Source organism: Trachypithecus francoisi, unplaced genomic scaffold, assembly GCF_009764315.1.
Source record: "Trachypithecus francoisi isolate TF-2019V2 unplaced genomic scaffold, Tfra_2.0 Lachesis_group19, whole genome shotgun sequence".
NCBI lineage: Eukaryota > Metazoa > Chordata > Mammalia > Primates > Cercopithecidae > Trachypithecus > Trachypithecus francoisi.
The window spans coordinates 6,318,012-6,344,600 of NW_022681464.1; the positions used below are offsets into that span (position 1 = coordinate 6,318,012).

Consider the following 26,589-nt stretch of genomic DNA (forward strand, 5'->3'; position numbering starts at 1 on the left):
AAAACTATAAACCTCTTAGAAGAAAATGGGGGTAAATCTTTATGACCTTGGATTTGTCAAATGACTGTTAGATATAACAACAAAAGCATGAGCAACAAAAGAAAAAATAGGTAAATTGAACTGCATCAAAATAAAAACGTTTGTGCTTCAAAGGACCATCCAGAAAGTGAAAAGACTGCCTACAGAATGTGAGAAGATATTTGCAAATCACTTATCTGGTAAGGAACTGTATCTATAATATATAAAGAACTTTTAAAACCCAATAGTAGAAGGACAACCCAATTGAAAAATGGATGAAAGATCTGAGTAAGCATTTCTGCAAGGACGATATACAAATAGCTAGTAATACACACATGAAAAAAACAAACTTGACATTATTAGTCATCAGGTAAGTGTAAATCAAAACCACAGCAAAATACCACTTTACTCCCACTATGATGCCTAGAATAAAATGTTAGTTAATAAGAAGTGAGGATGTGGAAAAATCTAATCTCTCATATACTGTTGGTGGAAATGTAAAATGGTGCAATGGCTTTGAAACAGTCTGGCAGTTCCTGAAACAATTAAATAGTTACCATATGATCCAGCAATTCCAAGGCTAGATATATACCCAAGAGAAATGAGTATATGTCTGCAGGAAAACTTGTAAATGAATGTTTATAGAAGTATTGCTCATAATAGCAAAAATGTGGAAACAGTTCAAATGTTAGTCAACAGAAGAATGGATAAATGAAATGTGATATGTATATGCAATGAGATATTATTTGACATAAAAAGGAATGAGACTCTGATACATACTGCAACATGGATGAACCTTGGTAACATGTTCAGTGAAATAAGGTAGTCACAAAAATGTACATAGTCTATTATTCTATTCATACGGAAGTCCAAAATAGGGAATCTATGGAGACAGAAAGTGGTTCCTTTGGGCAGGCTAGATAGGGGACTGGAGGAGGTGATAGTTAAAGGGTATGGGGTTTCTTTTTGAGGTAATGAAATTGTTTAAGTTGCCTGTGGTGATAGTTACACATATTTGTTAACATATGGCAAACCACTGAATTATGCACTTTGAATGGATTGTATGGTCTGTAAATTGTATCTCAATATAGATATTTAAAAGAATGAAGTGCTATTCTGACATAGTCTCATTGGACCCGTTACTTACATTATTATTTCTTTGAATATACCATTTGCTTGTGTATCTTGTCTAGTAAAGCACAGAGTCTCAATATTTTCAGTACTCTAGTGATATTAGGTACTGTAGGTAAGATGTGCTTTCTACAGGTGTAGCCAAAAAAAAAACAAAAAAAAGAACATGGCATAAAATACACAGTCATATGTTGCTTAATGTGGGGAGTCATTCTGAGAAATTTGTTTTATTAGGTGATTTTGTCATTGTGCAAATATCATAGAGTGTACTTATACAAATCTAGATCGTATAACCTAACTACCCACCTAAGCTTTATGGTGTAACCTATGGCTCCTAGACCATAAACCTGTACATCATGTAACCGTACTAAACACTGCAGGCATTTGTAACACAACGGCATTTGTGTATCTAAACATAGAAAGGGTACAGTAAAAATATCGTGGTGTAATCTTATGAGACTATACAACCACAGACTCTTATATGTGATCTACCATTAATGGAAATGTTATGGGGCGTATTGAAAACTCCAGAATCAGAATTAACAAATGTTGAGTTAAATGACCGTAAAATGTAACTGTGCTTACTAGGTAATGTGGAATGTGAGTACAATGTATTATGTTTGACACAATGTCAGAAGGAACTCCAAAGACAAGAATGCCTGGGAAAAGAGAAAGAGCAATGACTGCTTGGTAACTGGTACACTTAGTTCCTAGAATTTAATAGTGCTCATGCACTGAACTTCATAATTTAGAGGAAATTTTAGCTACAACTTATAGAAGAACAAAACACATCAGTGCCACATTTTAAAAGCTTCCTGCAATAGGTGTGCCTGTCAAAAACACATATGCCCCAGTGTGCGGCATACCAGCCTGTGCTTTAGGGACTTGTATGTATAAACAATTTACTCATTACATGTATTGTCTGATTTAGATGATAGATTTTTTTTTTTTTTTTTTTTTTGCCTATTTTCTAGCATTCAGTGGATAATGTTCATGGTTGTTTCCTACAAGACATGCTGTGTAGATAGTCTGCCCATCTTTAATAAATAATTTCAGTAACGTCCTTACTTTAGTAAAGAAGGAACAAATAGAAGGTGTCAATGATTTGAAATAAGCACAATTGTAAACGGCATTTTGAAATGAAATGTTTTCTTAATACATATGTTGAGAAAATGCACCTTGGGTTCCAAGAGTGTGTTTAATTACATATTTATTTAAAATATATTTCTTGAAATATATTTTTTACTTATTAGCTTTAAAAAAGTGGTGCTAACCACATAAAAAGTTAACTTGTTAGCAGCTGTGCTCTCCCCACTACTGCTACTTTTTGGTTAAGTTGGGAGAAGGCAATGTGACTTCTTAAAATCTTCCAAACAAACCTCGAGCCTAAATGGTCCTTGCAGATCCAACCTTTATGTTGGTTGGACCTTAAGAGACCTTCACAGAGTTAGTGGTGATTTTCTCCACTGGCATCTTAATAGCTAAGATACATTTGGAAAATACATTCAGTTGGAAGGGGGTTTATATGGTTTTTTCCTCTAATGAACAATATAGCTGTGATGTTAAAGCAAAGAGTACAAAAGTGTAAAGATTTAAAACATTTGGATTTATAATGAAGTATTGAGATAGTCAATTATAATTTTTATTCTCTAGGTTTTACCTATTCTTGAGATTCTGTATCATGTTGAAGAAAGGAATTCACACCATGTGTATATGGCCCTTATAATATTGTTGATCCTTACGGAAGATGATGGCTTCAACAGATCCATTCATGAAGTGGTAAGTTACCATGACTTGGATTAGAGTTAGAGTTACAGAACACACATGTCCCTACATAAGATTTACTACAGTCTTTACATTTCTTTCTGGTAGATTTTCCTGTGAGAACCTGCATTAGAAATGTTATGTCTTTCTTCAGATTTTTGAAGCGGTGCTTTTTTTTTTTTTTTTTCGGAATGACTGTTAACCGCTATTAAAAACTCTCTCAAAATGGTTCTTTGGTAATTGATACAAATGATTTTACTGCTACTGGGTTCATTTTTCTTCAATATTTCATTTCCACTTTTTCATTGTGGCAGAAATTGTCAAACAGGTTTGCTTCATGCATGCAGAATTAGAGAAGAAAAAGGGACCAAAATGGGAGAAGTTTGAGAAACCTGTTGTTTTACATATATTTTTTAAAGAACATAGCATAATTTAACTCTTTAAATTTTGGTCCTGTTGGAGAGTTTTATTCCCAAACTGGTTTTATCTTCTTCTTTGGCATTTTTAAATTTAATTTTTTGCATCAAAGTAATACACGTATATAGTTTTAAAACTTACATAGAAGTACGAGATTTTAATGAAAAATAACAGACCCATGTTCACCCTGTTTCTGATTCCCACTCCTCTAAGGGAAATGCTTTCAGTTCTGTCCGTGTTTCTAAATAACATGCTTATATTGTGATTTCTTGATTTCAGTTGTAGACATTATCTCCCTAAGATGGAAGATAGTCATTGATTCTTCCTGCATACCACATGTGTTCCCTCTGGGTTCCCAGCACGCTTGCCAGCACACAGACTTTTTCCTTTTTCCATCTTATTACCATTTTTGGTTAACTCAGCTTTTACGTTATTATTTTAGATGTTATTTTTAGTTTGACTGTGTACTGTAGGATAATTGCATTTCCTTTCTTGAACATGTTTTACCATTTCTGTAGCACATCATTGCCCTGTTTTTTATTTGTGTACTAATACACTGATTCTACCCCCAGTACTTCAACAGAACTGAAAATTTGCTCAAAATATATTCAAACTTACTGAGTTTTCTTTTTGGACTCCTGTCTTTGCTGGAGCATCTGGTGGCTCTGGTTGATCTGTTCATCTGTAGGAGTAAGCACTAAGAAGTCGATTGGAAGTCCTGTGTGTGGGCAGGTCTTATTTACTGTACCTTGTTGTACATAGTCTCTTTCTCTGGGACTCTGTCCCTGCAGGCCATTTTTTGGGTGGATTGTTTTTGATTCTTCCAGTCTCCTTGTTAGGGTGTCTATAGGAGAAGGGGGCAGGCCTTTCACTCTTTATAAGGGTACAGACACTTTGTTTTCTCCTCATTTTCGGTAGGGCTTTTATATTATCTTTAATCCTCTCTAATGTTCCCTTAAGTCATGTTTTTGCCTCTTACATAGTATGACCATAATTTCAACTAAGATTTAAGGAATCTTGACCATTGTGGAAGGAGTATAAAACATATAAATTTATTTTTTGTGTGTATATTTAAGGTATACAACTTGATGTTTTGATATATTAATACATGTACACAGAGAAATGGCTACTATAGTCAAGTAAATTAGCATATCCATCATCTCACATAGTTACCCCCTTTATTGTTTGTGGCAAGAGCAGTGATACTCTCCTTTAGCAAAAATCCTGAATACAGTACAATATCATTAACTGTAGTCCTCATATTCTGCATTAGATCTCTAGACTTCATCCTCTATACCTGCAACTTTGACCTATATCTCCCCATTTTCTCACATCCACCCCCGGTACCCATTGTAATATCATCTATTTCTGTGTATTTGACATTTTAAAAAGGTATTCCACATATATGTGAGATCATGAAGTATTTTTCTTTCTCTGGTTTATTTCACTTAGAATAATCTCTTCCAGGTTTACCTATGTTGTGCCAAATGTCGGTGTCTTCTTTTTTAAGGCTGAATAATATTCCTTTGTTTATACAACCATGCACTACTTAACAATTGGGAAGCACTGTGAGAAATGTGCGCTTAGGTGATTATATCATTATGTGGAAATTGTAGAGTGTGCTTACACAGCCAAGATAGTGTAGCCTACTACACGCCTAGGCTGTGAGGCCACAAACCAGTACAGCATTGTTACTGTATACTGTAAGCAGTTGTAACACAATGGTAAGTATTTGTTTATCTAAACATAGAAAAGCTACCATAAAAATACAGTATAAAAGATTTTAAAAGGCACACCTGTATAGGGCACTTACCATGAATGGAACTTGCAGGACTGGAAGTGGCACTGATTGAGTCAATGAATGAGTGGTGAGTAAATGTGAAGGACCAGGTCATTACTGTATGCTATCGTAGACTTTATAAACACTGGACACTTAGGCTACACTACATTTATAAAAAATATTTTTCTTTAATAATCAATTAACCTTAGCTTACTGGAACTTTGTTACTTTATAAAGTCACCACAAACACATGAATAGTGTGTTGTGCTACAATGGCTACAACATCTAGGTGATAGGAATCTAGTTATAATCATCTGGGACCTTCTTTATATATGCAGTCTGGCATTGACCAAAACATTGTTATGTGGCAAATGACTACATACTACAGTTTCTTTATCCATTTGTCTGTCGACGGACTCTCTGGCTGTGTCTGTGTCTTGGCTATTCTGAATAGTGCTGCAGTGAACAAGGGAGTGCAGTTATCTTTATAGGTGGTGATTTCATTTTCCTTATGCCCAGAAGAGGAACTGTGAGATGATACACTAGTTCTATTTTTAATTTCTTTAAGAATCTATATACTGTTTCTCACCTTGGTGGCTCCAATCTGCATTTCCACCAACAGTGTGCAAGGGTTCTGTTTCCAGCATCCCCTCCCGTACTTGTTATCTCTTGTCTTTTTCATAATGACTATCCACACTGGTGTGATGGTTTTGATTTGCATTTCCCTGATAATTAGTGATTTTGAGCACATTTTCATATACTTGTTGACCATATTTATGTCTCGAGAAATGTCTATTCAGGTCCTTTGCCCATTTTTTAATGGGGTTATTTGTTTTTTCTGCTATTGAGTTGTGTGAGTTCTTTGTGTATTTTAGATACTAGCCTTTTATCAGATATATGGTTTGCAAATATTTTATATCAATTCAGAGGCTGCCTTTTCATTTTGTTATTTCCTTTGTTGTATAGAAGCTTTTTAGTTTAATATAGCCCCATTAATTTATTTTTACATTTGTAGCCAGACCTTTTGATGTGAACATAGAAATTTCTTGGTTCTTGTTTTCAGTAAAATACTATGAGAAGTAATATTTTCACTGATTTACTCAACTTTTTAAATAAATTAAAAATCAATATGATTTTTAAAAACATCTTACAATTGAAGTATAATATGCATATAAAACACACAAATTTTAAAGGAAAACTAATGAAAATTACCTTCTATATTTGTGTCATTGCCACCCAGATAATTATTTGCTTCTGCGGCAGCAATAACAAAATAATCAGAACAAGAAGAAGTAAGCACACAAAAAACTTTGAAGCAAACATGATAAAGATGTTAATTTTTGGCATAATTCATATGTGGGTATACTTTTTATTGTGCTATTTTCTATAATTTTCTGTATCCTTATTCTATAAATAAAACACTTTCAAGTTAGCAGAGAATTTTGCATTAAAATTAAACTTCACTGACTGCCAAAACAAGGTTGGTAATATAGGGAAAGTTCAGTTCACATTCAAGTTCAGTTCCATTGGATTTCAGGATATTTTAGATGACATTTCAAATTCAAATACTGAAACACTTATTCTTTTTCTCTAGAATCTGACTTTCTTGTTGATCTCCATTTATTTTGGTCCCTTCCCTTTTCATATGTAATATAGAAAAGAGTAAGTTCAAATGTTTTACCAAGTTTCTCTACATGGGATCATTAGTGTGAACCTACTTGCCTATGAAATATATATTGTTATCTCATTTTGATTTGAATTTGCATTTCTTAATACCCAATGATACGGAGAATTTATTTTTAATGTGCTTTTTATGTGCATATATATCTTTTTGCTATTTTTTAAATTATCTTTTTTATTTTGAAATAATTGTAGAGTCACATGCAGTTTTAAGAAAAATAAGGGAGACCTCATGTACCCTTAACAGTTTTTTCCCCAATGGCAACTATAGTTATAAAACTGTAGTTCAATATCACGGCCAAGATACTTGATATTTTTGTTTGTTTGTTTGAGACATAGTCTCGCTTTGTCTCCCGGGCTGGAGTGCAGTGGCAGGATCTCAGCTCACTGCAAACTCCGCCTGGGTTCAAGCAGTTCTCATGCCTCAGCCTCCCGTGTAGCTGGGATTACAGGCACACGCCATCATGCCTGGCTAATTTTTGTATTTTTTATTAGAGACGGGGTGTTTCAACATGTTGGCCAGGCTGGTCTTGAACTCCTGACCTCGAGTGATCCAGCTGCCTTGGCCTCCAAAAGTGCCAGGATTACAGGTGTGAGCCACCACGCCCAGCCTGACATTGATACTTTTTAAGGTATAGAACATTTCTGTCACCACAGCATTATATCCCTCAACTTGCTCTTGAATAACCATACCCTCTTTTAAAAACTTGGCTAATCTTATTATTGAGATGTAAGAATTATTTATTCTGGATCATTTGCTTTTTTATATTCTAGTTTGTTAATGTAGTAAATTATACTGATTATTGAGAATTATATTGATTGTTGAATATTAAATCAATTTTGCATCCTGGAGTAAAGTGTGCTTGGACATGACATGTTTTGAAATGTATTTTCATATACAGTCTGGTTAAGTTTTGAGCTTTGTGTTTTCTGAGGAATTTATACATTTCTTTTAAGGTAATGAATCTATTACAATAAAATTGTTCATAATATACTCTTATTACCTCTTCTTTTAAAAAAAAAAAAAGTTACCTTTTAATGTCTGTACTCGCGAGAGAGATTACCCCTCATTCTTCATGCTGATAATGTGTCTAGTCTCTTCTTTATCTTTCTAACTTTTTTAAAAAGTTAAAAAACTTTAAAGAACTAACTTTGATTCTATTGATTTTTTCCTCCATTTTTTGTTTTCTATTTTAATTATTTATACCCTTATTATTTCTTTTCTCCTGCTTACTTGAGCCTCAATTTGCTTTTTTTCCCCCAACATTTCTTAAGGTAGAAGCTTAGACCTTTGATTTTACATCCTTCTGCTTTTCCACTGTAAGCAAAATGTATGAAAATAATTTTCAGACTTCGGACAATAGGCAGCACAGGAGAGTAATGCTAGAAAGAAAAAAATGTGTTTAACAGTAATTATTTTTAAGAATTTGAAAATACATTAAAGTCAAACTTTATCACTGCCACCTAAGATGTGAATACCTTGGCTTAAGACAAATTATTATACTGTTTTAGTGTAAATGATCATACTCATTCATTAACTAGAAATTAGAACTATTAACATTGGGTGAACATCATTTTCAGAAAATTTCTTCTTTTTATTTAAGTTGAGACAGGGTCTCACTCTTGCCACCCATGCTGGAGTGTAGTGGCACAATCACTGTTCACTGTAGCCTCGACTTTTTGGGCCCAGGTGATCCTCCTACCTCAGCCTCCTGAGTAGCTGGGACTGCACGTGCATGCCACTATGCCCAGCTAGTTTTTGTTTCTGTGGAGATGGGTTTCGCCATGTTGCCCAGGCTGGTCTCTAACTCCTGGGCTCAAATGATTTGCCTATCTCAGCCTCCCAAAGTTTTGTGATTACAGGCATGAGCCACCACACCAGACCTTCATTATACAATATATTTTTTGATATTCGTATATGGTGAAGAAAAGAGATTTTGGAAAGCTAAGATGTTAGAGTCATTGTTTAGTTATTTTAAATCCATGTTGCAGCTGTGGAGAGAATCAGTGTATTTCTTAATGAGAAACATGAGAACATTATTAATTCCACACTTCTTTTACTCTCTTTCTTCCAATTTTTTGTTAGTTTAATTATTTAATTTTGTAAAGTTTTTTTTGAGACAGTCTCACTGTGTTGCCCAGGCCGGAGTGCAGTGGCGCAATTTCGGCTCACTGCAACCACTGCTTCGCAGGTTTACCCAATTCTTGTGCCTCAGCCTCCCAAGTAGCTGGGATTACAGGCAAGTGCCACCACACCTGGCTAATTATTTTTTTAGATTATTCAAAACTTGTAACATTTCCATTCTGTTTTGTAACTCAAATTGCCTAACACTGGTTTTATTGGATGTGTTGTCTATACCATCAACCCTTTTACCATAGTTTAGTTTCTGTGTTCCTGAGTTCTTTATTTTTATTCATCTTCTTCTATATGTCTGGCTTTTGTTTTCAATTATTTTCTTCACAGAATATTTCTGTGGCATATTTTATTCACATTCTCATGTTGAAAACGTCTGAAGGTTTTCATTTTCTCTCCCACACCTCTTTCCACTATTTAGTTAGAAGAAGAAACAAATAAATAAACCTACCAAACTTGTTTCTCTCTCTAGATTTGGGGGTTTTCATCAGAATTTTCAGGATTTTGTCAATTTTTCCAAGGGACTGCTGCAAGGTAAGGCAGGATTCAGTCAGGCATGTTCTTCTTGACCCTGCTCTAGGGTTTTCTCCTTTATCATCCATCATGGACCCCAGTACACCTAAGACTGTGTGCTTGGGCTCATAGAAGCATTTTTTACCGCATGTTACCATGGGACAGCCTGTGATTTATAGCACATATATATTTTTTTTTTCTTTTTTTTTTTTTTGAGATTGAGTCTCGCTCTGTCGCCCAGGTTGGAGTGCAGTGGCATGATCTGGGCTCACTGCAAGCTCCGCCTCCCAGGTTCATGCCATTCTCCCACCTCAGCCTCCTGAGTAGCTGGGACTACAGGCGCCCGCCACCACGCCTGGCTAATTTTTTGTATTTTCAGTAGAGACGGGGTTTCACGTGTTAGCCAGGATGGTCTCAATCTCATGACCTCGTGATCCACCCGCCTCGGCCTCCCAAAGTGCTGGGATTACAGGAGTGAGCCACCGTGCCCGACCTGCACATATATTGTTTAATGAGATTGTTTAAAGGACTGTATATACTTTGTTCACTCCCACATATGCCTGAGATTAGTATATTTGGTATTATTAATTCAGTAAGCATTTAATGAGCATGTACCACCTCTCATACCTGTGGTAATGGTTAAATGAATTTTAACTGTCACTTTTTTAGTATAACTCCTAGTTTTAACTTGCCAGATAAATCATGTACTTTTATTCTGTTCTCCAGATTATAGAGGTGTGGTAGACTTTGAGGATATTAAGTTTGGGCTGTAGTCTATTTGTTCAATGTACTGCTCTTCTAAGGCAAAACTTTAAAATTGTGATTTCACAATTTCTACCTATTTCCATGCCTAGAGATATGACACATTTATTCCTTTTGGTATTTTTTCTCTTTTCTAGCCCTCTTCTTGTCAAACATAGACTTGCTTATACCTAGCACAAAGTGATAGAAAAATGGGCAAAATAATAGGAAAACAGAATACAGACCCTGAACAGTAATCATCGTTCAACCCGATGCTTCATCAAGATCATGCCAATTAAAGCAACTGAAATATTCTGTGCCTATCAGAGTAGCAAAAATGACAAAATCTGTTATAATAAGAGTTGGTGATGTTTTTATTACTATGGGGTTGATGAAAGAAAAAAGAATTGGTGAGGATATAGAGAAAAGGGACTCTCATATGCTGATAGTGGGAGTACCAATTGGTAGAACCGCTTTAGAGAGGAATTTGTCCTCTCAAATTTCTCAAATTGTATACAGAAATAAATACTCCACCTCTCAGAAGTTCCATTTCAAAGTTATGTTTTAGGAAGAACTTCTTCATAGATCACGAGAACTTTTTGAAATAATTTTCATTGTAGTATTGGGAGAGCAGATAATGTAAATGAAATATTGTAAAGCAGCTAGAATGAATGCATAGAGCTACATGTATTGATAATAATAAAACTCAGAAAAAAAAAAAAAAGCCCATCCACTTTCAGGATAGTGGCTGCCTCTGGGGAGGCAGGTTAACAGTGTAGAACCATGAGGAGGCTTCAGGTACTTTAGAAGCAAGAATACTAACATTTGATAAATCTAGGTGATGGATACAGTGGTGGTCTCTATACCAGGCTAATCAATCAAACTTTCTATCCTCATAGAAGTCTTCTATGACTGCACTGTGCAGTATGCTCACACTTGAAATGTAGCTAGTATGGCTGAGGAATCGATTTTACTTTTATTAAATTTTAATTTAAATATCCACTTGTGGCGAGTGCCACTATGTTGGACACTGCTGCTCTGTGCTTTTTAGTGTGTTAACACAATTAATGGTAACTATACTTTTTTTTTGTTTGTTTATGATGGAGTCTCGCTCTGTTGCCCACGCTAGAGTGCAGTGGCGTGATCTCGGCTCACTGCAACCTCTGTCTCCCAGGTTCAAGCGATTCTCTGCCTCGGCCTCCCGAGTAGCTGGGATTACAGGTGCCTGCCACCAAGCCTGGCTAATTTTTTTTATTTTTAGTAGAGACAGGGCTTCACCGTCTTGGCCAGGCTGGTCTTGAACTCCTGACCTCGTGATCCACTCACCTCAACCTCCCAAAGTGCTAGGATTACAGGTGTGAGCCACCACGCCTGGCCTATACATTTATTTTTAAAAGAAGATATTCAATGATTTGGCAATTCTGGTTCCTAGTAAATTCTCGTAGATGTACTTATGAAGTCATATGCAGGTATTTTTGCTTTCAAAATCTGTGTGATTCCTGAACTTAGGTAAAAGTCCGGTTAGTAAGAATATGGAGAGTAAGGAATTCTTTCTTTTTTTCTGACTTTCATATAGTAAGATTTAGGATAGTGATCTGAATTGTAACATTGTTTTAAATAGGAAAACAACTGTAAATAACCTAAATTTCCATTAATAGAGGAATGGATTTTTAAAACAAATGTGGCCTGCTAGTATAGTACTCTAGAGTGGTTACAAGGAATGAAGTAGACTTAGATATAGAGATGACATTCAAATGACTTAACTAGTGTGGATGGCACTAACACCAGCCAGTAAGAATGGATGTGGACCATAGTCCTTTGTTCTCTGCTGTATATTACCTGGGGGAGTGGCTTGCAACAACAGCTATTTACTAACTAGTATTGAGTATTCCATTTTTTTTTTTTTTTTTTTGAGGCGGAGTCTCGCTCTGTCGCCCAGACTGGAGTGCAGTGGCCAGATCTCAGCTCACTGCAAGCTCCGCCTCCCGGGTTCACGCCATTCTCCTGCCTCAGCCTCCCGAGTAGCTGGGACTACAGGCGCCCACCACCTCGCCCGGCTAGTTTTTTGTAGAGACGGGGTTTCACCGTGTTAGCCAGGATGGTCTCGATCTCCTGACCTCGTGATCCACCCGTCTCGGCCTCCCAAAGTGCTGGGATTACAGGCTTGAGCCACCGCGCCCGGCCGAGTATTCCATTTTAAAAAAATAACTAGTACTATCAGACAGGCATACCTGGTGAATATTCTTCTTATATGTATCAATATAGGAGGGTTACAGAAACATACTGAGTGAAAAAAATAAGATGCAAACAAACCAGATGTGTGTTAGTTTCTTAGAGCTACTATAACTGACCACCACAGGTACTGAGTACTGCTGATATAAATGAAAGATACTTAGTATGTTCCAGAGTTGTCTGAGTACCACAGCTAGGTGACTCCTAACAACAGAAATGTATTGTCTTCTGTAGCCTGAAAGTCCAAAGTCAAGGTGTCAGTGGGGCCATGCTGTCTCTGAAGGCTCTAGGGGAAGACCCTTTCTCGTGTCATCCTAGCTTCTGGTGGTCATAGGCAATACTTGGTGTCCCTTGGCTTGCCAGCTACATCACTCCCGTCTCTGCTACTGTCATCACATCCTTCTCTCAGGAGGTGTCTGTCTCTGTGACTGTCTTCCTCATCTTACAACCACCAGCAGTCATACTGACCTAGAGTCCACATTAATCTAATGCAGTCTTATCTTGATTATATTTTCAAAGACCCTCTATCCATTTAAGGTCACATTCACAGGTTTTGAATGACATAGATTTGGGGGAACACCATTCATTCTAATACATTATGTATGGTACTATTTATGTGTACTAGAAAACACACAAAGGAATACTGGTTTTGGTTTTTATTATATATATGTATGTACATATTTGTATATATGCAGATAAAGTAATTGAAATGGTCTAGAGGATACATACTAAACTCAAGATAGTGTTTGTTCCTTCATGGGGGAAATAAAATGAGATTTATATATTAAAAAATATTAACGGTTGCTTTGGGAGGCTGAGGCGGGTGGATCACGAGGTCAGGAGATCAAGACCATCCTGGCTAACACGGTGAAACCCCGTCTCTACTAAAAATACAAAAATTAGCCAGGCGTGGTGGCGGGCACCTATAGTCCCAGCTACTTGGGAGGCTGAGGCAGGAGAAGGGCATAAACCCGGGAGGCGGAGCTTGTGGTGAGCCAAGATTGCACCACTGCACTCCAACCTGGGCAACAGAGCGAGACTCTATCTCAAAAAAACAAAAACAAAAAACAAAATTAACAGTTGGTAATGTGAATTGTGAGTGTATAGATGTCAATTTTTTTTTAACTTTCCTATACATATTTAATTTTTAAAAAGACTTGATATTATGTGATGTTACTGTGTAATACTCTATCATATATAACTTATGGAATTTATTTTTGAGAAAAAGTCTTGCTCTGTCGTCCAGGCTGAAGTGCAGTCACTGCAACCTCTGCCTCCCTAGTTCAAGCAACTCTCCTGCCTCAGCCTCCCAAGTAGCTGGGATTACAGGTGCACGCCACATCACCTAGCTAATTTTTAGTAGAGACAGGGTTTCACCATGTTGGTCAGGCTGGTCTCAAATTACTGAACTCAAGTGATCCATCCACCTTGGCCTCCCAGAGTCCTGGAATTACAGGTGTTACCCACCGTGCCCAGCCAAACTTTTATATTTTTTACTTTTCAATTCTGAATAATATTTAACTACCATGTAGTGAGTATTTGTTATATGTCAGCCTCTGAGTGGAGAATGCAGTCAGGGTGGGCTTATTTGTAATGGGGGATGTTGGGTGATGTGGGGCCAGAGAGTTGAATGAGTGAAAATATGTGTGGGGAATGCACCTGTATATAGTTGTACTTTCAAACATATTGACATGAAATTGAGTATGGTATTCCTTTGTGTTTTTATTCTTTTTATCTGTTTCTATTCTCCCTAGACTTGCTAGAGAATGATCTATTTTAATCCCCTTTTAGAAAAACTAAGGTACAACCATATTATTTAGACTTAATTCTGTTTTCCTGATGTCATGTATGACTGTTGTGTTTGTTCTTGTTTGTATTCCATATTCTCCTTCTCTTGAATTCTCCTGGATTTGCCCTACTGTTACTATGGTGAGAAGGGGCAGCTAAATACTTACATGTGTTGTCGTGTTTTTTTTTTTTTTTCTTCCCAATATGGTACATGGGTGGTTCATGCTGAGTTTATTTTGCAACATTCTTACATGGTAGTTTCTCAAGATGTAGAATTCTAGAATCATAATGTCTTCCCTCAAAAATCCTGAGACATTGTTCTGCTGTCCTTCAGATGTGTAGTGTTCAAAATGGGAACTCTAACGTTAGTCTCCTTCTCTTTCCATTGGTGCTAACATGTTTCTTCTGTCTGGAAGCCAGTGGAACTTTCTCATATACTGTGAATTCATTAATCTTGCAAGAATGTTTTGATTGTTTTTCATGATTTTTTTGGAATGTGGGATGTTTTTCTTTTCCTCTCAAAGAAATTTTCTCACATTAATAATTGTTCTGTTTTTCTTCTAGTTTATTTCTTCTGGAATTTTTAAGTGCCTATGACGTCTACACTTTTATAGTATCTGTGGAGAACTTCTCAGTTTGGTCCTTCACATCACAAATTTAATTCTCCGTAGTGCTCACTCTGCTGCGCCCAGGCTGGAGTGCAGTGGCGACATCTTGGTTCACTGCAACCTCCACCTCCTAGGTTCAAGCGATTCTTGTTCCTCCACCTCCAGAGTAGCTGGGACTGTAGGCATGCACTACCACACCCGGCTAATTTTTTGTATTCTTAGAGAGTCATCATTGGGCCAGGCTGGTCTCAAACTCCTGACCTTGGCCTCCCAAAGTGCTGGGATTACAGGCGTCAGATACTGCCCAGCTGCCATTTTAATCTTAAAATCAACTTTTCTTTGTTCTGTAATTTTCTCTTTTCATAGCAGTCTCTTCTTATTTTATGGATGCAGTATTTTGTCAAATCTCACTAAATATACTAATTAGAATTTTTTTAAAAAATTCCAACTTCCTAAATCCTCTCTGTTTAGTTAGAGGTCTGTTCTCTCTGCCTGTTCAGTTTCACAGTTTATTATTTATTTATTTACTTGATAAACTTTTTATTATGAACACTATGAAACTTAAACGTAATTGGAGAAAATAGTGGCATGGATCTTCATGTAGTCATTATTAACACTCGTGTTCTTATTTCATCTACCCACTTTACCCTCACCACCTTTTACATTTTGACTTCTATTTTTAAAAACAAATCTTCCATATAATTTCATGTGTAAATATTTCAGTATGTTCTTTAAGTATGGACTTTAAAAAATGTATCATACCAGCCAGGCGTGGTGGCTCATGCCGGTAATCCCAGCACTTTGGGAGGCCGAGCAGGCAGATCACGAGGTCAGGAGATCGAGACCATCCTGGCTAACACGGTGAAACCCCATCTCTACTAAAAAAATACAAAAAATTAGCCAGGCATGGTGGCGGGCACCTGTAGTCCCAGCTACTTGGGGAGGCTGAGGCGAGAGAATGGCGTGAACCCAGGAGGCGGAGCTTGCAGTGAGCCGAGATCGCACCACTGCACTTCAGCCTGGGCAGCAGAATGAGACTCCGTCTCAAAAAATAAATAAATAAATAAATAAATATAAAAATGTACATTCAACAAAATCAACAGTAATGTTTCAATTCTTCCTAACAATTTATCTCTAATTATCTTTAAAATGTCTTCTAGAGTTGATTTGTTTGAATCAGATTCCAACATCTACTGCATTTAGTTATTAAGACTCACAAATCTATAGCACTCTTTCCCTATCCCAGCTTATTTTACCCCTTATTTGTTGAAGAAACTGGGTTATTTGTTTAGTAGGATTCCCTACATTTGTCTTTAGCTGATTATGTATCATCATGGTATGTAATGTGTTCTGTCCTCTGTATTCCATGTGCACTGGTTAATTAGAAGAGAGTCTTGAGTAGGTTCAGCATATCACTCTCTTAGGTTGAATGTCTTCACTTGGTGGTTTTGTTGTTCATCTGTACTTAAAAACACAAGTCTAGACTAACTTGTTTTGCAAGGTTGTGGGATCCCCCCTCTGCATTTATGAGTGGTGGGGAGTCTGCTGTACTCTGGATGTGTGCCTCTTCTTAAGGGAGAGGGCAAGAATCAGCCCAGCAGTCTCTTCCTTCTTCATGCATAGGTAGAGAATAATATGGCACAGTGACTTTCCTTGAGTTGCGGAGAAAGGATGCAGGAGTAACCTTAATGGAAGAGAATATTAGGGATTTCTAGTGCTCGGCTGAGCCTGTTGGGGTTTTTTTGTTGTTGTTTTTTCCCCCATTTTACCTCTTTCTTTGGGGCAGCCCAGATTTGGCTGCTGTACTTCCTAGTGTTTGTACCTATCTGCCTGCCTGCCTCTCTCTCTCTCTCTCTCTCTCTCTCTCTCTCTCTCTCCTCTCTCTCTTCTCTCTTCTCTCTCTCTTCTCTTCTCTCTCTCTTCTCTCTTCTCCTCTCTCTCTCTCTCTCTCTCTCTCTCTCTCTGTGTATGTGTGTGTGTGTGTGTATGTCTCTCTCTCTCTCTTTCTCTCTCTCTCATCTCCAGCTTACAAATCTGCAGTGGAAATGTCTTAACTTAGAAAACAGTTCTTGCTTACTTCGGCGCGGAGGTATGCACCAGAGCTGCCTACTCTCCATAGCCATGGCAGAGCACTGGAGCGTCTCTCCTTGAAGATCTGGAATCATTTGCATTCGTGGCCTCTCTCCACTGCTTAACTCACCTTCAGAGCAAAGTCATGGTTTATCAAAAACTGTGGACATGGAGTAATCCTTTTGTCTGTAAAGCAATCATTTTTTACTTAAACTTTTCTTCCCCATTACAGATACTAAAAAATATTACTTGGTATTCAGAACGAGTTTTAACTGAAATCTCCTTGGGGAGTCTCCTGATCCTAGTGGTAATAAGAACCATTCAATACAACATGACTAGGACAAGAGTAAGTATTCCAGCTGCTGTTCTATCTTTTTTGCATACAGTACAATTAAGACGATAGTTTAAAGCAATCCCAATTTTTAGGGTACTAAAATTCTCATGACATATGGTAGAAAATACAGGTCACTGTAGTCACTGTATTACATGATCCTAATGTAACATAAGGTCTTAATATTTAATGGATTGTATGATTGGAGATATTTTACATGAAATAGAAAACAAGCAATGCAAAACATTTAGATAAAAGCTAAAAAGCTATTGTATGTCTTTATTTGGCCAGTAACACTGATTTGCCTTTTTTAATATCAGCAAATAACAAAGTACAAAAGGACAAGAAAATGAGCACAAGAAATGAGCACAAGAAAATATGAATTAAATGAGAAAGAAAAATAGAAAAGAGAGAGTATTTTAAAGAGTAAAAGACAAAGAGAAAAGAGAGTATTTTAAAGAGTAAAAGAAAAATTTCTGCTGGATTCTATTCACAGTACCTGGGAGCAAATTACAGTTCTGGTTAATAGAAATGTATTGTTAAAGAGAAGCAGTGTACAGAATTCATAGCTAAGAGACATGGTATTTTATTTATTTATTTATTTATTTATTTTTGAGCTATGATTGTGCCACTGCACTTCAGCCTAGGCTGCACTGGAGTGCAGTGGCACAATCATAACTCATTGTAACCTCCAACCCCTGGGCTTAAGTGATCCTCCTGCCTCAGCCTCCTGAAGAGCTAGGACCACAGGCATATGCCACCACACCTGGCTAATTTTTTTTTTTTTTTAATAGCCAAAGTCTCGCTATGTTGCCCAGACTGGTCTTGAATTGGTTTTGAACTCCTGTCCTGAAGTGATCCTCCTACTGTGGCCTCCCAAAGTGTTGGGATTATAGGCGTGAGCCCCTGCTCCCAGCTCATTTTCAGTTATTTTCCTCTGTGGGGCTGTTGCAGATACACATTCATGTTTTTTATCTGAAACCCTAGGAGCCAGCTATGTTTTAGAAAGCAGAAGTTTTTGGATTTTAGAAAGATAATTATAGTTTATATACTCTACTGTGTGTAACCATTAGGGCCTAAAGTAGCATGCTGTAATTAAACATTATATTTCTGTAGCAAAATATTTCAATATTCACCATGGTGGGAATAATGAAGACCATCAGAAACATCATCATGTTTTGTGTTGTGAAAAAACTTTGAATTTTCAGTGCTTTATGGATTTAGGAATTAGAAAAAAGAGATTGTGGATCTGAACTTTCTAAAATCAGTGACAACTGAGTTTATATTTGCTTCTATTAATAGTTAACCTTGGTTAAAATATGGAGAAGACTTGATTGTATGTTTTACACTTGCTGTTTCCTCACAGGACAAGTACCTTCACACGAATTGTTTGGCAGCTTTAGCAAATATGTCAGCACAGTTTCGTTCACTCCATCAGTATGCTGCCCAGAGGATCATCAGGTAAATATGAACTTTAAAAGAAATACTGATTTGCTTCCGGTTGAGCTATTAAGATGGATACGATGGTGGTTCCATTTTAAATGTTACCTGTGAGGACTATCACATTTTCCTACTTAATTTTTATCACCTTCTTGTTTTGTTAAAAATACTTTGTTCTGTTTTGTTTTCTGACCTAACTTTTTGATCAAAGTTAATTGTATTTACGTTCAATCTTTTCATAAAATGTAATTTTAAGTGTAATGTTGTTAGTTTTTTAGAGGAGCAGGTATATTTCTTAGTAATGTAAATTAAATATGAATGTATTTGATGAGCATTTTATAGAGCATCACAATATACTTTTAAGGATTTATCTGTGTGCGTTTTAGAGAATGTTTATAGCAGTTCACCCGTGTATTAGTTTCCTATTGTTGCCATAACAAATTACCAAAAATTAGTGGCTGAAAGCACAAATTGGTCATTTTAAAATTCTCTAGTTTAGAAATCCACCATGGATCTCATTAGGCTAAAACTGAAACAGCTGCATTTCTGTCTGTAGGCTGTAAAGGAGAATCTGTTTCCATGCCTCTTCTAGTGGTTGGAGGCTGCCTACATTCCTTGGCTCATGGCCCCTTCCTCTGTTATCAAAGCCAGCAACAGTAGATTGTTGAGTCCTTCTCATACCTCATCACTCTGACCTCTTCTTGTGGTTCCCTCTTCCACGCTGAGGACTCTCATGATTTCCTGGACCCTTCCTGATCCAGGATTATCTTCCCATCTCAAAGCCAGAATCATAATCATAAGGTCCCTTTTGCCATGTAAAGTAACAGTCATAAGCCCATGGGATTAGGATGTGAACATTTTTGAGGGAGCCATTATTCTGTCAGCCAGAAACCCTTGTCTCTTCCCCACCCATTGCCAAAGACATGACTTTTTTTTTTTCTTTCTTTCTTTTTTTTTTTTTTTTGATGGAGTCTCGCTCTGTCTTTTAGGCTGGAGTGCAGTGGTGCGATATCGGCTCACTGCAAGTTCCATCTCCTGGGTTCACATCATTCTCCTGCCTCAGCCTCCTGAGTAGCTGGGACTACAGGTGCCCGCCACCACACCTGGGTAATTTTTTTTTTTTTTTGTATTTTTAGTAGAGACGGGGTTTCACCATGTAAAGACATAACTTTTAAGGGTAGGAAAGCTAACTAACCGGTCATGAGTGAATATCATTGCAGGACTTGTTAATATATGGGGGTACCTTTTTGACTTCCTGTAGGATGTTCAGTATTGTCCAAGTAGCTCTCAAATAGAACCTCAGTGAAGTCATATTGTTTCCTTTAATTTTTACTTTTGGGGCAATGCAGGGTTTTTCTTCTTTTTTTTTTTTTCCCCCCCAGACAGGGTCTCACTCTGTCACCCAGGCCTGGCTAATTTTTGTATTTTTAGTAGAGACAGGGTTTCACCATGTTGTTCAGGCTGCTCTCAAACTCCTAACCTTGTGATCTGCCCACCTCAGCCTCCCAAAGTGCTGGGATTACAGGCATGAGCCACTGCACCTGGTCTTTTCTTGTTTTTTTAAGAGACAGGGTTTCACTCTGTCAAGCAGGCTGGAGTGCAGTGGAGCAACCATAGCTCACGGAAAGCTCAAACTCCTGGGTTCAAGGGATCCTCCTGCCTCAGCCTGGTCATGTGGTTTTGACCATTCAGTTTTGTTTAGCAGTCATTGGTGGTGATCACAACAGCATATCACTTTTAAGCGCTGATCTCACATTCTATTCATTGTTTAGGCATTGATTGACCTGGGCTCATTTTTAAGTTACTCAAAATTAAGTTGTCTGTTTATCTTCAAAATTTAGTAGAGGATATTTTGCATTGACTCACTATTTAATTTGTGTCTCGTCTTAATACATTCCATTAGATTGTTTTTTGGGTTTGTACTTTAGAGATCATCTAGTTGGCTGACATTGGACTAATGTGAACTTCACTATTTAAAGTAAACATAGCAGTCTCCTCCTACCTTGGAGTTTTTCAGGTATTCTGAAGAGCCTTTAGTTTCCAGGAGTTAACCTTTGTCACCGTGCTTTATTTCACCATAACAGAGTTAATGATTTCTGTGCTGCTTTGTAGGCAGTTTTCCTGTTTATGTGCAGTTTTATAATGGTTTCATGAAGATTTCATTACACAATTAACTTTTCTCAAATGACAAATGAACATTTAGCTTGTTTGATATGAAAATGCCAAATTGGCCAGGCGTGGTGGCTCACGCCTGTAATCTCAGCACTTTGGGAGGCCAAGGCAGGTGGGTCACGAGGTCAGGAGATCGAGACCATCCTGGCTAATACGGTGAAACCCCGTCTCTACTAAAAATACAAAAAAGTAGCCAGGTGTGGTGGTGGGCGCCTGTAGTCCCAGCTACTCGGGAGGCTGAGGCAGGAGAATGGCATGAACCCCGCAGGCGGAGCTTGCAGTGAGCCAAGATCACGCCACTGCGCTCTAGCCTGGGCAACAGAGCGAAATTCTGTCTCAAAAAAAAAAGCCAAATTAGCTGGTTGAGAATTTAAGTTCTGATAAAATGCATTAAGTACGATTAAATATTTTTGAGATGCAAAAAAATTTCTAGTTGGGAAAAATGTATATTAAAACACTGTGCCCAAGTTTTAATCTGTGATGACAAAAGTAGAAAATAAACCAATCATATTTGAAGAAATAAGAAACATAGTTTAGATTTGTGATCTGAGAATATTTAGATTGTGATCATCAATAATGACTAGTGCTTTACTTCATTTTCATAGATTTTTAGGTAGTATAATATGAGTAAGGAACTATGTTAAGCAATGCAAGAAGTATCAAAATAAATAATAAAGATTCCTGCCCTCAAGAAGCTTGCAATTCAGTAGGAGGAATAAGACCAGGACCAATCTTTGTATATATATATGATACAAGGATCCTTTATACAGCAGAATGTTATATGAAATATATATTATTATATCTTAATATTATAATGAAAGAAAAATTGCTATGGAGGGGGTGAATGGCTGGTTCCAAGAATGGTGAGAATGCTTCTCGTTGAAAGATTAGGCAGGGTGGCTAGAGAAAGATGACATGATAGATAAGAGAGACTGGCCTGATACAGCAGTCATCAGCTACAACAAACGGAAGCAAAACAAGAGGGTGTATGGTGAGAGAGCATGATTTATATGTAGAAAATAACCAGTTTCATGGAACTGGCATGCTGTGGACCTCTATTGGGATTAGAGGTGAGAAGCCTGAAAGGAACAGCTGGGGCCATTACTATGGAGGGGCTTAAGGGTGGGACTCACAGTTTAGAATAATCGAAAGGAATGGAGAGAAAAGAAGGTCTTTTCTTAATAACAACAACAACAAAAATAAAGTATGATTGAATGAGTTTATAAGTGGATTTTGAAGAAAAGAATTTAAGGTAAACTTTTTGAGTCACCTCTTTGAGCAGATGATAGTATCATGGTCTGTTTGTCACACTGAGGGAAGTGTACTTCTACCCAGCTCCCACATGCTGCCAACACTTTTCTTGTTCAAGGACCACATATGAGTAGCTGGCGTGGACCAGAGCATCGTGTCACACAGGAGGGAGCTTGTTGGAAATATAGAGTGTAGGTGTGGCTTTTGACCTACTGGATCAGAGTCTTCTTTTTAACAAGATCCCCGGATGATTTGTATCCACATTAAAGTTTAGAAAACACTTTGAGTTTTCGCCTGGAAATAATTATGTATTTCCTGAGAAAACATTTGTCTTGAGCTGGAAATGGGGGCCAGCTTTTTTGTACCTTGAGGGAACTCATTTTCTACTAAATATTTGTGTTTAGAGTATAGAAATGTATGATAAGGGATGCATAACAAAACTGTTTAGATACCCAGAAGGTATTACAGCAGTACAACTCAGAATTCACCAGACTCTCTAGTAACTGCTTCAAGTGAGAAGTAAGCAGTTTTCATATACATGATTCCTAAATCCTCTTTTAGAAAGAGACTACACAATTTGATATTTGCCAGTTGCAAAAACTTAGAAGAGTCAGTATTTCACATTATCTTCAACAAAATCCAAAACAGATAACATGTTACATTGCTAGGAAAGGATGTGGATAAAGCTTTGAGAAGCCGCCTTAGCTGGACATAAATGTAAGGAATTATTTCTTACAGTGCCTAGGCCGTTGCTCATATTTAATGACAATGTATCTTCTACAGACTCTTGGTGTTCTAGGAGGATCACAGATCTAATTTGAGTTTTGCTCGATTTGTAAGTCTTTTGGATGTGCTATAAGGGTGCGTATTTGCTGTGTTCTTTATTTAGGATTATGAGGTTATTCAATTTCAAGACATTTATAAAGAGCAGATTATATGCAAGGGATTGCTGTGGGTTAGAAAGATATCATTTACTTCCAGCCCTTAAGACTGTCCCTTATTGTCTTTCATGTCCCTCCACTGGCTGTTTCCTCTGGCTTCTCCTTCACCGTTTGCTTAACAGGTAGTTTCCTCTAGTATCTCATTCTGTCTTGTTTTCTTCTGTCTTTACACATTTTCTCTGGGAGATCACATATATGTCAATGACTTTACATACTGTCATTTGTATACTGAAAATCTCTTGATGTGGTTAGGCTTTGTGTCCCTACCCAAAATCTCATCTTGAGTTGTAATCCCCATAATCCCCACATGTGAAGGGAGAGAACAGGTGGAGGTAATTTGAATCATGGGGGCAGTTTCCCCCATGCTGTTCTCGTGATAGTGAGTCTCACAAGATCTGATGGTTTTATAAGGGGCTCTTCTCCCTTGGCTGTGCCACTCTTCTCCCTGCCACTTTGTGAAGAAGGTGCTATGCTTCTCCTTCACCTTCTGCCATGATTGTAAGTTTCCTGAGGTCTCCCCAGCTGTGCTGAACTGTGAGTCAATGAAACCTCTTAACTTTATAAATTACCCAGTCTCATGCAGTTCTTTTTTTCTTTTTGAGACAAGTCTCACTCTGTTGGCCAGGCTGGAGTGCAGTGGTGCAATCTCAGCTCACTGCAACCTCCGCCTCCCAGGTTCAAGCCATTCTTCTGCCTCAGCCTCCCAAGTAGCTGGGATTACAGGTAGGTGCTTGCCACCACACCTGGCTAATTTTTGTATTTTTAGTAGAGATGGGGTTTCACCATGTTGGCCAAGCTGGTCTTGAACTCCTGGCCTCAAGTGATCTGCCCACCTTAGCCTCCCAAAGTGCTGGGATTACAGGTGTAAGACACTGTGCAAGCCTCAGGCAGTTCTTTGTAGCAGCGTGAGAACTGACTAAAACACCACCCAAGTTTAAATTCATAATCTAGATCTTTCTCCTTCACTGTACTGGCAGACGGTACAATGTAGAGGATAAGCACAGAGCCTCTGGAGCCAGACTGCCAGGGTTTGAGATTTCAGCTCTAGAACTTTACTACCTGTGGAACCTTGGTGATGATATTCTTTACCTTCTCTCTGCAGCAGTTTCCCATCTGTAAGATGGGAGTGGCAGTAGCTGCTATCTCAAAGGATCATGGTGAGAATGAAGTGCATTGACATTTGTAAAGGGCCTCACACATAACTTGCCCCGAGTAAGCTTTAGCTGGCTAAGCACCAACTCCACTAGGTTCACTACCTGGGTATCCCATGCTTACTTCAGACTTTCATTATGTTTAAAACTGAACTCATTTTCAAACCTGCTCTTCCTTTTAAATCCCCTATCCTAGGTAATGGCGCTCACCACGGTCATCCAAATTGCCAAGCCAATTCTGTAACTTTTCTGCCTTTCTCTCAAATTCTCTTACTGGACCCTGAAGTTATACCTAACTCTGCCATTGTAATTTGCATGTGAATGCTCTTCCCTTTCTCCATGGCTGCTGTCTTGGTTCACATGTGTATCGTCTTCACCCACACTATGCCGGTAGTCTAACTGGGTCTTTTTGCCTCCCTACTCACCTTTGCACACTGCTGTATTCATTGGAAAAGCAAATCTCATCTTATTGCTTCCTTTGCTTAAAAACATTAAATGGCTTCCTATTGTTACTGGGTTAAAAATCTGAGCTGTGCTCTTCACTGGGGTAATTTTGCCCCCCAGGGAACATTTGACAATACGTGGAGATTTCGTTGTTGTTGCCGAAACTGGGAAAGAGGTTGCTACTGACATCTAGTGGGTAGAGGCCAGAGATGTTGCTAAACATTCTACAGTGCACACGACAGCCCCCACAAGAAAGCATTACCCAACCCAGAATGGCAGTACTGTCAAGGCTGGGCAACCCTTTCTTAAAGTGACAGTCTGGGCCCTGCCCTTTGCCCTTCATCTTCAGTTGCCATTTGCCATGTACCCACTGCTTCTGCTTTTCTGAATCATTACTGAAAGTTCCTTGCTCTTTCCCAGCTATACCGCTGAATCTGGATAAATGTGGTCTGGAACTAGAAAAAAGTTGAGGCGGTTCTTTGTATCACCTCTTTTTTTCTGTAGATGTTTCTTTTTCAACCAGCTTCCCATCCCTTTATTCTGTGTCTTTTATCTTGAACCTGCAGTGGCTTCTTCAACTTGCTGAGGCCTCCCCAGTTCAGCTCCTAGGCCTTTTATTTGGACCAAGTTGCTGCTAACATAGTTGTTTCATATTCCCCATTCTTCAGACTACAAAGAGAAAGAACCCATTTGGCCCTATTCATCTCTTCATAGCAGACCATGGATCACTGTCAGTTTCTGGCCTAGGGGCTAGTTACTGGGGCTAGAGCAGGAAGGAAAGCCCCGGGAAAGGAGAAGGTTACATGTTAGAAGATCTGGCTGTGGTTACCTGGCTTCTTTTAGTAGTAGGTGTGGGAAAGATAGAACTTCCAAGTCTTGACCTGTCCAGTGTAGGTGCTTATGACATACTGGCCTGGTCTGGAGTTGCAAGTCCTGTTGCTTAAGCAGAGTAATAACTACTGGAGATACAAGACTTATTTTATATTTCTTTGCATTACTTTACAGAGAGTCGCTCTCTGTAGGCACACAATAGACTTTTAATAAATGCTTAGTGACTGATTCTTAGAAGATGGGTTGGCATCTGGAATTTAAACTTAGTTCTGGCACCCACTATTCTGAGACTTCGTGCAAGTTGATTAGCATCTGGCTATGTTTTGCATATATCTGCTGCCGCTTGAAACTAGTGAAGTTGATGATCTGGTGTCCATAAGATGCTTTAGACAGTGCCACACACTGTTGAAAGTTTTCTGGGTTTTCACACCTCTTGAGAATAAAGTAATACAAAATATAGATTAGCTTTTAATTAAAACAATTTTATGAGAGCAATACAGTTATTTCTGATAAAATTTAATCATGCAATTTAAGAATTTTAAAATTCTCAAATCCATGACTTATGCTTTCACTTTTTCTCACAGCCATCAGGAGTGAGTGTATACACTTCAGATTTTAAGTGTATGGTTGTGTAACTTCCGTGTAGTCTCAAGCTGGTATTTTATGTGAGCTGCCTTTTCCTGCCCTGCACACACGATGACACATATTTTAATCACCCAGCATTTTTTTGAAGACTACAAAACACAAGTTAATTGTTGAACTCTGTGGTCAGCTCCTCTGTTTTCGGCAAATAAGGTATTTTAGACCATTCAGACTCATGGAATTAAAGAAAGAAAGACAATTTGCCGCCAGCCTTCATTTAAATAATTATTTAATATTAACTTACCCCAATAGGCTTCCTCACTTCTGTTCCCACTGAATTAAGTTTTCATGGGTTTTTTTTTTTTTCTCAAACGTAAAGGGGAATATTAATAAGCAAATTGACCTGTTTGTTGGGATGAATTTATAATACACACACACACATGCACAGTTCAAATATGTAATATAATATATGGTTATGATATTTTAGAAATATTGCCTTATTTTTTAAAAAGTCCATTTAATGATAAATTTATACCTGCCATTCTCAGTGTCTCAACACTTATCTCTCTT

General features: G+C 37.8%; 1 protein-coding gene across 6 annotated transcripts in view; it reads left to right on the forward strand.

Moving 5' to 3' along the window:
* Positions 1–26,589, forward strand: part of DYM (dymeclin) — a 437,123-nt gene that overhangs the window by 200,203 nt on the left and 210,331 nt on the right. For all 6 annotated transcript variants that reach the window (XM_033177780.1, XM_033177784.1, XM_033177783.1 and 3 more), the window contains 3 exons: positions 2,803–2,928; positions 17,109–17,222; positions 18,574–18,668. In XM_033177780.1, coding sequence (XP_033033671.1) covers positions 2,803–2,928; positions 17,109–17,222; positions 18,574–18,668 — 335 coding nt within the window. The remainder of the gene's footprint in view (positions 1–2,802; positions 2,929–17,108; positions 17,223–18,573; positions 18,669–26,589) is intronic.